At 44.0% G+C, this 11,692-nt stretch overlaps 1 protein-coding gene across 5 annotated transcripts; it reads left to right on the forward strand.

Annotated features, from left to right (window-relative positions):
- Positions 1–1,701: 1,701 nt before the first annotated feature.
- Positions 1,702–10,627, forward strand: rbm14b (RNA binding motif protein 14b). 5 transcript variants are annotated; one of them, XM_041779909.1, is made up of 4 exons: positions 1,702–1,835; positions 6,667–7,019; positions 7,280–8,348; positions 8,573–10,627. In XM_041779909.1, the coding sequence occupies exons 2-4, from the start codon at positions 6,671–6,673 to the stop codon at positions 8,883–8,885; spliced, it is 1,731 nt and encodes a 576-aa protein (XP_041635843.1). In that variant the 5' UTR covers positions 1,702–1,835; positions 6,667–6,670; the 3' UTR covers positions 8,886–10,627. The 5 variants fall into 5 exon arrangements, with proteins under 5 accessions (XP_041635843.1, XP_041635844.1, XP_041635845.1 ...); XM_041779910.1 differs by lacking the exon at positions 1,702–1,835 and adding an exon at positions 1,883–1,947; XM_041779911.1 differs by lacking the exon at positions 1,702–1,835 and adding an exon at positions 1,884–1,904.
- The last annotated feature ends 1,065 nt before the right edge of the window (positions 10,628–11,692 follow it).

Consider the following 11,692-nt stretch of genomic DNA (forward strand, 5'->3'; position numbering starts at 1 on the left):
TCCGTTGTTAAAGTGGAAAACTGAGCTGAAGTAATTACTTTTTATTGTGGTTTTGTTGCTGTCTTCTCTGATGAAGCTCACAGACCATAGACTGTAAAAAGAATTAGAGCCTGGGACATCAGCTGTTTGATTACAATAGGCAGACTCAAACAGCTTTTGAAGCTTATCTGATTGAAATCACTGTCTCAACCGAACTTTGGATCAACCTAACAGCAGACAAGAGCCTGTCCACTAAGCTTGACTTCCTGTCAGCTAAGCTAGTTAGCATTGTAGTTTATAGATAGTAGCTTCTGCCTGTCAAGCTATCTGTCAGTCAATCAAATGAGACGCACCAATCGGTGCGCAGTGAGGTTTGTCCTAAATATAATCGAAACGATTTTGGTACAAAAATATTTAACCCTTGTACAGTGAGAGGACATTAAGACATTAGCTAATGAGACACATAAATCATTTTATTTCAGTGTAAAAAAAAAGTGGACACTCGTCGTATTGTAGTTTTTTGCACTTCTGCATTGGCTTTGTCTTTCAGGACGGGAGGTTTCGCTTGCCACAAACATAATTAGCTGTTCAGCTACACTGAGGTGGGAGAATACATAGCTGGTAGCCAATGCTCACATTGCCAAATAGTGCCAAACACAGAGACTTCCTGGGTGAAAATAAAAGGCTTCAAAAACTTTCAAGGTAGTGCACTACTGAGGCAGCATTGTTTTTTTGGCCCATTTTTGCCTCAAACTCGCTAAATTATGCAGAGTAACTATACCCATCTGTAGCACTGTGTAGCCTAGCTTCTTCAAACGCTTCCTGTTTGAAGGGGTAGCGCTCACTGAAATCTCTGGAGGCTAATGGCCCTTTTCCACCGGCCCGTCTTAGCCCTGCTCTACTCGACTTGACTGGACTCTACTCGGTTTGTGTTGCGTTTCCACGGGCATGGTACCTCGTACCAGACACTATTTTTTAGTATCGGCTCTGCTCCGGATCCAAGCGAGCTGAGCCGATACTAAAAGGTGACGTCGACCGACTGCTGGCCACTGATTGGGCAGAGAATGTCGTCACCGAAGAGTCATGAGCGCAACGCCCGACACAGGAATCAAACCTGCCATTTTTAAAAAACGACAGCAGGTACTAGGGCTGGTGGAAAAGGTACTCAAACCAAGTAGAGTCGAGTAGAGCAGAGCTGAGTCGAGCCCAGTCGGGCTGGAACTGTGTAGTGGAAAAGTGCCATAATGCAACTACCACTGACCAGTACCTTACACAACCCAACTTCAAAAATGACAAACTATCCCTTTTTAAGTTGAAAATAAAATGTGGTTTTTGTGACTTTACTTTGTAAAAGAAGCATGTTTTTGCTAACCTCTTTGCAGCTAGGCTACAGAAAGCCCTGCCTTCCTCCCTTGTGGGTGGCCATGCTGCCTAATCAGAATGTTTCCTGATTATTTCCCAAAACTAATAAATCTACGTTAAGTATACATACATGTAAGTTAATCTTACTAAAAAAAAGCTTTCATTTGCATTTCTCCTGAGTTAGCTCTGTCCTCTGTGATTTAACCAAATGTGTGATATTTTTTGAATTGTCTCTCTCTTTGCTTTCCCTTTGGAGCAGAATCCTGCAGCTCTGAGGCAGCCTTGAGTCTTTGTAGTGGCTCTAATAAATTAACCAGCTTTTACACAGGCTTTGTGTGGACGTACAGTGTGTGCATGGCTCTTTTTTGTGAGGATTCAGCATCTTCCAGCAGCAGCAGCAACAGCAGCCCTCCTCCCTCCCCCTCTGCAGCCTCAGTATGCCCGTCATGCAAACGGAAGCAGGCGCTACCATTTTGAAATACAGCACCGCCTAGGTAAGATGGTAGATCCTTTTATTTAATCGTCTTTTCTGCAGAATTCTTATCATCTGAGCCGCATGGGAGGTAATTAATTCGGATTTGTCTCGAAGCGACGTGTTTTGGGCCGGTATGTTGTTGCGACAAGGATTGCGAGAGTGTGTTGTTGCACGGGGATCTCTCGGTGTTACACTGTTCATTCCTGTGCGGAGAAATGTGATTGTCTGCTGTTGCACTGTATCGATCTCCCATTGAGATCCAGTTGTTCCATTAAGTCTTTATTAGCCTATCGCTGTTGCGTGTGCTTTTAAAATTGGTGCCTTTACTTGATGAACCCTTGTTGTTTTCGCCTTGTGACTTGTTTTGCTTTCAACACCCCGAGCGAAACCAACAAGCATCCACTCTCGCCATTCACAATTTTACAGCAACCATGAACAATGCTTCAAAGCTGCGTGGCTTTTCTAAACAACTTAAATGGTCTGTTCTGTCGATTTTTTTCGCCTTAAAATGACCCGAGCTGGACAAATGTGTTGACTCAGCCTCGTGCTGCGTCATCAGAAAACCAGCTTCCCCCTGGATATGCCTTAAATGAACCCACTGTTCATGCAGCAGCCATGAAACAAGGGGGTTCAGTCCCTCACATACGTAGACTGCATAGTAACTTGGCTCTCTTTTAACATATTTTCTCTGAGCTGCGGCAACAGCAAGAGGAAGAGGTGAAGATCGGTCAGCAGCAGCTGGCTCGAGCCTAAACCAAAAAATAGAAATGCCTGGTGTCATGTTCCACTTTGCCCTTTGATTTACAGCCGGTCATAAAGGTTGTTCAGAAGAAGGAAAGGTGTTATCCACCCTGTAGAAATATTTCTGCTTTACCTGTTGGTTCTTGTGTTTGCTCTAGTGCTGGCTGATGAATTGACTTCAGTTTCCCATTATTATAAGAAGATAATTGCGCCTCATGCCATGTTGTGCTGATTTCATCTGGTAGGTTTTGTTATGTGAGGTCCCATTACAGCACAGTGTGAGCTCTCGATTAAATTTAAGTGAGGAGTCGAGGGAGCCACGGCATGTATTTAAGATTTGCTGGCTTCACACAAAACCAGTGCTTATCAAATGGCATCAGGACTCACCACCACCTCCCTGTGAGAAATCATGACCTAAATTGTGAAAAGTGTTGGACTGCTCAGATTTATTAAATGAAAATTTTGCAGTTCGAACCCAAATTGGAACAATCGGAACAACACTTGATTACAAATGGAGTGCAATGTGTGCTCTCACTTATATTTAAGTGAGGAGCAGAGGGAGCCATGGCATGAACTCAAGTTAGGCCGGCTACACTCTAGACCAGTGGATCTTAACTGGTCAAGCATCAGAACTCACCACCACCTCCTTGTGAAAAAAGCAGCACCCTGATTTAAAAAAATGTTTGACCTCATATTTATGTAATCATAAGTTTTGCAGTTTGAACCCAAAGTGGCACAAAAAGACAGGACAAATCATATTTACTAGCTGATTTAATCAGGTGATATAGCCTATTAAAAATAATTGTTAATTGGCCAAATGTTGGCCAATAGATACAGATGCTAACACTTTTATTTTCACTTATAAAGTGCAGGAAATATGACTTGGTTTTACTTAGACTTGATGTCTGTACTCTGTTATTTATCAAGTAGAGGGCGCTTCGACTCCTTTCATGTCACATGCTCCATATTTACCTCCTTACAACAGAGTGAACAAGAGCCATGGTATCGGCATCAGCCCCCAAAAATCTGCATCAGTCAGACCCTAACATTTTACAAAGCACGTCATTACAGAAGGGCATGCATGCATACATTTTATTTTACTCCCATTTTCCCTAAAATAGCCCAGAAATATGGTAATTTCTTGAGGAATGACCCGAATATCTTAGGAGAAAATAACAGCTTTCATACTCATGGAAAAGAAGATAAATGAATCAATATCTTGAGAAAATGACCAAAATGTATTGGCCATCACAGGAAAACTTTAAAAAAGTATGGATTTACTTATCCCCAGATAAGGCTTCTGTGGGTCATAGACTTTTGCCACATTTTTTCCTGGCACTCCTTTGTGACCCACTTAAAACAGCTTCCCAACCAACTTTTGGGTCCCAACCTACCAGTTGAGAGCCAATGCACTAGACATTTTAACAGGACTGTCTTGTTGGGGAATATTTGAAAAATATGTAGAATTCGAGTAGAAAAAAAATCACATTTATTAATTATAGGTAAAAACTTTAATGATGCCAAAATGGTCTCGAATGAAGAGCCGTTCAGGAGATGATAGAGTCAGCCAAAGGATCCAGTTCTCGAAAAAAAAAAAGAGGTGTAATTCCCATCACTTAGGCTGCGTTCACACTACAGTTAAGAGACTCAAATCGGATTGTTGTGCTCATATGTGACTCATACCTGATTTTTTTTCTGACAGTGTGAACAGCACAAGTCACATTGAAGCGGATCTTTTTGTATCCGTTTCAGGCCAATTTCATACATGGTACTAAATCAGATACATATCTAATCTTTTAGAATTCTACTGAAAAAAGATCAAAAATGATCTGAGAAGAGATCAGAATTGAACCTGAAAGCCTGCAGTGTGAACATAGCCAGAATTCAAAGCCTGATTGTAGGCCTGATTTGACCCTCAAACCCCCCAACGATTGGAGATGTGACCAGATTTGAGGGTCGTTGCAACAAATTTGGCTATTTGTCCCAGTAATCTTGACATGTGATTATTTTATTGCTTACAATCAAGTTGCAGCCTCCCTTAATCAACACTAAGGTGGCCAAATACTAGATGATTTTAAGCCTGACTTTAGGCAAGATATGCCCCCCTAGCAAGGCTTGTCATAAACAATTATTTGTTCGTATTAAGGATGTTCCCAGGGGGCCGTTTACCTATTCAGCTAAACCAGCATTTAAATTGCATTTAACCAACTAGTCCAAAAAGAGGAAAATACTCAGAAAACAGTCAAATTAATGACAGGGCCATTGTGTCGGTGGGCATGTAATGGGAGCCTGATATGTTGAGTAGAGTGTGGCTAAAGTTAGCAGCTAGCTCTACCAGCCTTAGTTCCTTTTTGCAAATTAATATTCAACTTTGGTGTGTAGTTATACTTAAGTATAACCCCCAAAAGCCTATATACAGCTTGATTTTGATCTATGTCTGTCCAACTGCTGAGGAAAAGCTCTGGCAGGAAGACAGAAGCCATTAACTAAGGCTACAAGCATTCGAAAGCTTCCTTACAGTTTAAAAAAGGATTTGACTAGGATTTTGGGCCAATTTTTATTAAAATGATTAGTTTGACTGACTCACAAGTCAGGTCCCGGCTAATTTGATATCCAAATTTAGCCTTTTAGCCTGCTAACCACACACATCCCTAGTCCAAATAACCCGTTATTGTCTGATGTCAAAATGAAACTGAAAACATGCTTGATATTTGTGATTCTAGGCAGAAATTCCTTCAGCGGAATACCCACAATAACCAATCGGAGTAAGCTGGTCGAATTACCAGCTGAATGTCACATAACCATAACTACAACTTTACCCTACTATCACCCTTGTCCGATCATTTGTTTTGAACTTCTGGAGCAACTGTTACACCAAGACAGTCATCTCAGGATTTCTATCGTTCTCTAAGTTTGTTTTTCTTCTGAAGTCACGTTTGCTCAGGCGAGTTTCTTTAAGACATCTCAGAGAATCTTTACGGTCTGGCCAAGTTGTCTGTTGTGTGCTTTCGGAGAATTATAATTTAAAAAATTAGCCAAAGATGCCCTAATGTTGGTTGTCTCCCAGGTCTTCAAAATCATCTAAGACTTTAAAATAATGTAGTGTGTGGCCAGCATTTTTCTGACAAGTAAGAGAGCTACAGAAGATGACAGTTAAGGAAAATCAGCTGGAAAATTAAAAGATAACTTTCAGAATTTGTTGCACAGTTGTGGCTGCCCCTCAAGGCATTATGACTGATTAAACCATTTGTAATTCACGCACAGATGCAGATGTAAAATCAATGAGTAATCCTGCTGAACAACCATGATCTCTGTATCAACCGAAACATTTGATTTAGCCATAACTGAGCAGTCCTAGTTTGTACAGCGGCTTATTCAACAGGAAAAAGGTCGACAAGCTCCTATCACTTCCAGAGAAAACCTGCATTATCAGTTGTTATAGCGTGTTTCCACCAAAGTATAAAGGTGTAAAATGTTCCTGTCCCCCCAGCTGTCTCCTGAGAATGACTGTCTCATAGCTGTTCATGTAATCACAGCCTCAGCTCCAGTGAGAACGACATCCTTTAAAGATCTCCTTCAAACTGCCTTTGCTTCATGCTGAAAACATCGTAGAGATGCTGTATTTCCTTCATTCCTGTTGGGAATTCCTGACCTGTTTTACCTAATCTCAGTTTATCTGATGAAGTGGGGAGATTAAGTGCAAATTTGAAGTTTGCTTGAGTGGTTTTATTGTAATATTTGACTGTTAATCTCAGTATCTGGTTATTCATGCACTCAGATTTGTTGTGTTGTGCTGTCTGTGGATGATGAAATGAGGTTTTGTGTTGAAGGGATGGAACTGGTGTTGTTTTGTATCCACAGTCAGCAGCAGCAGCCCTCCCTCTCAGACGCTGTTAAGCCCTGAAGATGAATCTAAAAAGCTGGGTCAGCTATGTCCTCAGTGCTGCAGTCTAGCCCTCTATTCAGACTGTAGTTCTTCCTCCCCGTGCTCTAGGTGTGGCTTTGTGCTTGCTCAGTAGTTGGTATCTGTGGCAGCTGTACTGTGCAGTTGATAACCCTCATTTATCTCTAAACACAGTGAAGTACATTCTTCCTCTGTCTCTCTGCAGCGCCATGGACAAGAGCCACACAGTGAAGCTCTTCGTGGGCAACCTGGCGTTGGACACCACCCAGGAAGAGCTCTCGGCAATCTTTGAACCCTATGGCCAGGTAGTCAGCTGCAGCGTGCTGCGACAGTTCGCGTTCGTCCACTTGCAGGGCGAGGGAGCAGCCGAGCGTGCCATCCGGGAACTCAACGGGAGAGAGTTTCGAGGTCGGAATTTGGTGGTGGAGGAGTCGAGAGGAAGGCCGTTGCACTCCACCAAGGTGTTTGTGGGTAATCTGAGTGGGATGTGCACCACCGAAGACCTGCAGCAGCTGTTTCAGACATTTGGGAAAGTTCTGGAGTGTGATAAAGTCAAAGGTGAGCAGAGACCACAAGAGATGATTGAATTGTCTTAGAATACTCTCAGTTTGCCCTCTTGAGTTGGGCAAGAACCCTTTACTACAACTATAAACATTTTAAATTATTCAGGTAAGACATTTTTTTCTTAAACGTGTCACAGCTTTCTTGTAAAGATGCATAAGGCAGCAACACAATTCATACATCTGATAGAAGTAAAAAGTAAGTTCCTGTGGCAATGCCACTGTGATCCTAACTTTTATCCCTGTGCTCAATGACAGCCAGGTTGTCCTCTTCCGCAGGCTATGCCTTTGTCCACATGGAAAACAAAGAAGATGCGCTCCAGGCCATTGAGGCCCTGCATGGCACTTCGTTTAAGGGACGTCCCCTCTCCGTAGAGCTCTCCAAGGTCCAGCCCAGCAAACAAGCACCTACAGGAAAAATCCCCTGCGTTAACTGTGGAAAGCAGGGCCACTATGCTGGAGAATGCCCTGTAGGGAAACCATCTCTTGAGCAGTACCAGAGTCAGGCAGCGGTTCTGGCGGCCGCTGCCGCTGCTGCTGCTGGCCTGCCCCTCCAGGTCCAACAAAGCGTGCACAATTCAGTCTACAACACCTCAACCTTTGATCCCACGTACGCTGCTCTTACCGGGATCACAACAGGCACACGCACTGATGGAAACCCGGTGAATCCAGCTGTTTATGGTGCCCTCGCCAGCCAGGTGTATGGCGCTAATGTTGCCAATCAGCTTTATGGAACAGTGGCCAATCAGGCAGCTCTTACATCAGGGGCCACCCAAGTGTACAGCTCGATGACTCCTAACATCTACGGTCAGATGGCTGCAACTCCTGCAGCTGCTGCAGCAGCAGCCGCTGCGGCTGCCTACTCAACTCCGGTTTACACCCCAACTGTTGCCAACCCCCAGGTCTACCTGGCTGCTGCTCCTGGAATAGAAATGCCAACAGCAGCTGCTGCAGTCAACCCAGCCTACACTGTATCTCCAGCAATCTATGGTGCTGCCACACCAGCCTACACACATATAAGCGCTATGGGAGCAGCAGACCCCACCACAGCCCTCTTTGAGGCAGCCAGGCAGGCACACTACTTTGCCCAGGGCCAGCAGGTGGTGGCTGAGCAGCAGACAGTGGCTGCAGCAGCGGCAGCAGCGGCTGCAGCAAAGTCTGGGGAGAGGGATCGTAGCCCCTTACGGAGGTCAGTGCCTCTGTTGCCAGACCCCGTGATGAAGCCGTTCATGTACCAGAGAGCAAAGCCACGCCGACCCCTGCTCCCTACTCCTGCCGGTCGGGCGGCAGAAGATGCTGTAGAGGCTGCAGAGGACCCCATGGCCAGGTAAGATGTGGTCTTTGATTCTCCTTATTGTCAGCTCCTCAGTCATTCCCTGAAACAGTCAAAATTCTGTTTACCTGTGCACTTCAAATGTACTAAATCACATTTCTATTAGTGTGTTTCAGAGTACAACAGTAACTGTTCCTGCGGTCCTTGCTCCCTCTTCAACCTTCCTCTCTTCCTGCTTTGACCCATCCCTCTGTAATCCCCTTACTTCCTCCTCTCAGGTACTATGCAGAGTACTATCAGCAGCTGCAGCAGTATCCTCAGTTCCAGTATGCCTACCCACCACCCACCGCGGTGACCGCCATCACTGGCATGCCAGGAGTGCCAGCAGTCCCTGCTGTGCCTGCGATGTCTGCCCAGCCAGTTGCCACGTTGGATGCCCTCAGGCCAGTGGTCCCCACCGCTGCGGCAGTGGCAGCCGCCATGGCTGCGCCCAGGGTGTATGAGCCGCCGTTGCCGCCGCCCACGCGCAAGGAGGCCATCCTCCGCCGCCCCGAACTCTCCCTTCACACGCCTGAGCCCCCCTTCCGATAGTCGCACACAACTCTCTGCCCCCACCTCTCCCTCTTTGACCTGAACCCCAACCCCACATCTCCTCCTCCACCCCCCAAACTTGATCACCTTACAGCAGCTGTATGTGTGTGTATGAATGCGCGGGGTGGGGTTTGAAACTGGGGGCTTCTCAGTTTATTAACCTGCTTTATGAGGATTTTATATGCTTACCTTGGTCCTGTTTTCATACGCACAGTGCAGCCATAAAAGGGAGTTTCTCATCTGTTGAGCGGGCATTCTTTGTGCATCTCAGTTTTACTTTTTTATCGTGCCAGTCTCACACGTGTGCCAGTATTAGACTGACCTCGTCAGTCGTTTCATATGCCTTTATTTCTGCAACCCAGTTATGATTTTCTATGGCCAAATCTACAATAAAAGACACTGGTTTTTTAACCTATTAGCCATCCTTTTTAGGCCTAGATGATCAGTTAGGGCAGCTAATTTTAAACCTTTTTTGCCTTATGTTTAAAAGTTTCAAATTGTAATGTAATCAGATGGGAGGGGAGTTCAACACATATTGTGTACTGGCTGCATTGCATTGTGTCAAACAGAACCAAGGTGTGTAATTTGAAGGGGTGTCTGTGTTGAACTTGATGTGGATGTAGTGTGTGAACGAGTGCTAAAATGACGTGTGCGGGCTTCTGACCTTGCAGCGCACAAACGCAGCACCTAAGACTGCGCCTTGCTGAGAAAAAAATCGTAAAGCACACATAATACGTACTGTATTGTATGTTTGGATCTCTCCTTGACCCCATTTCCCCTCCTGTACTCTTTAACGTTGGAAGACACTGCTTCATCTCTCTTTCTAACTACAGCTGCCTACCTCTCAGATAATTTCAGTCTGCTCTATTTCAGACTTTCAGACCAGTCATGAGTTTATTTCATGCACCTTGTGAAGGTACAGGGTCTACAGTTTCGGGGAGGGCAGATTTTTGGCAAGAATTACTTTTGTAGATATTCTGTATTAAATACTACGTGTTTAGAGGCCTTGTTTTCAAAGAACTTTGTGTTTTGTTTGTTTTAATGTAGTCTTCATGTTTTACAAGTCAACCTGGGGTGTGATGAGTTGTATTTTAAAAACCCATGTGTGACTACTGAATGAGATGTTTACAAATGATCTTTACACTGAGTCCTAGGAATCATGATATGTGACAAGCTTAAACTATGTGCCTATAAGCTTTGAGTGAAGTGCATTACGTGGAGTGGTCTCCTATTTTTAAGTGCTTTTGACTTTTTAATCATTTCAAGGGAAGGGGGGGTTATGGTTGCCTAATGGAGCGTAGCTTCCAGGGCCACAAGCAGTAAAGCTTTCTCGTGGACTTGCACACATTTTAAAGATTTTTCATATCATAGTGTTTTTGAAAAGCCACAAGCTGAGCCTCAAGGGTTCGCAATTAGCCGCTGGTTTTAAGCTGGAATGACAGTGATAGCACCAATGAAGTGAGGGATGGGGCAGTGTCTTCCAGTTGTCCCAACTTTCCTACTTTCTCCAAATACCAGACTTGCTTCAGACTATAATTGCAAAAACATACAGGTGTCCTTTTAATGTCGTTATCGAATCAGGTGGGCGGGTTCGCTTGCAAGTACAGGTACAATGCATTCAGGTCTTAAGACCTCCTTCACTTTTTTCAATTTAGTGCTGCTACCTGATTCTACAGTTGAAAAAAAAATCACCTTTATTCTCATTAATCTACACTCAGTACCCCATTATGACAAAGTGAAAGCAGAATTTTAGAAAGTTTAGCAAATGAACTAAAAATAAAAACTTAAAAATTACATTGACATAAGTATTCAGACCCTTTGCAACAATACTGTCCTCCCATTTCTCTAGATCTTTGCTGAGATGCTTCTACGTCTTGATTGGAGTCCACCTGTGGCAAATTAAATTGATTGGACATGACTCAGGAAGGCAGGGCTCACCAGCCATGAGTTCAAAGGGACTCCCTGCAGGGATCAGAGGCAGAATTGCTGCAGGGCACCAAAAAAAAAAAAGTTCTGTTGCACTGAAGGTTCCCAGAGGACTATAATTCTCAAATTGAAGAAGCTTGGCACAACCAGGACTCTTCTAAGAGCTGGTTGTCCAGCCAAACAGAGCTATTGGGGGAGAAGGACCTTAGTAAGAGAGGTGACCAAGACTCCCACCATCACTGAACTCTAGAGATCCTGCATGGAGATGGGACAAATCTCCGGAAGGACAACCATCTCTGCAGCCCTCTACTGACGTGGGGTTTATCTGTATCTTTGTCCACAATGATCTCTGGAGCTCAGTCAGCAGTCACCTCTCTCTCTAAGGCTTGTCTGGCCAGGTAACCAACTCTCAGAAATGTCATGGTTGTGCAAACCATCTTCCATTTGAGAATTATGGAGGTCACTGTGCTCTTGGGAATCTTCAGTGCAGCAGAACTTTTTCTGTGCCTTGCCACAATCCTGTCTCTGTGCTTTTCAGGCAGTTCTTTTGACCTCATGGCTTGGTATTTGCTCTGATATGCATCATCAGCAGTGAGGCTTTCCTTTCCAAATCATATCCATTCAATTTATCACAAGTGGACTACAATAAAGGTGTAGAAACATCTCAGCAAGATCAAGAGAAATAGGAGGCATCTGAGGTACATTTCAAGTGTTTTTGTACAGGTATGAATACATATGTCAATGTGATATTTCAGGGTTTTTTTTGTTTTTTTTTTTTACATAAATTTTCAGAAATTTCTAAAATTCTGTTGTCATGATGGGGTACTGAGTGTAGATTAATGGGAATAAAAATTATTTTTTGTCTGTAGCATCAGGCTGCA

The sequence above is a fragment of the Cheilinus undulatus genome, linkage group 22, assembly GCF_018320785.1.
Source record: "Cheilinus undulatus linkage group 22, ASM1832078v1, whole genome shotgun sequence".
Classification (NCBI taxonomy): Eukaryota; Metazoa; Chordata; class Actinopteri; order Labriformes; family Labridae; genus Cheilinus; species Cheilinus undulatus.

Bases quoted from the DNA above. Each gene is read 5' to 3' on its own strand.
- rbm14b (XM_041779909.1), top strand. From the start codon at position 6,671: ATGGACAAGAGCCACACAGTGAAGCTCTTCGTGGGCAACCTGGCGTTG. The intron at 7,020-7,279 runs GTGAGCAGAGAC...GCTCAATGACAG, and splicing joins GGAGTGTGATAAAGTCAAAG to CCAGGTTGTCCTCTTCCGCA. The intron at 8,349-8,572 runs GTAAGATGTGGT...TCCTCCTCTCAG, and splicing joins GCAGAGGACCCCATGGCCAG to GTACTATGCAGAGTACTATC.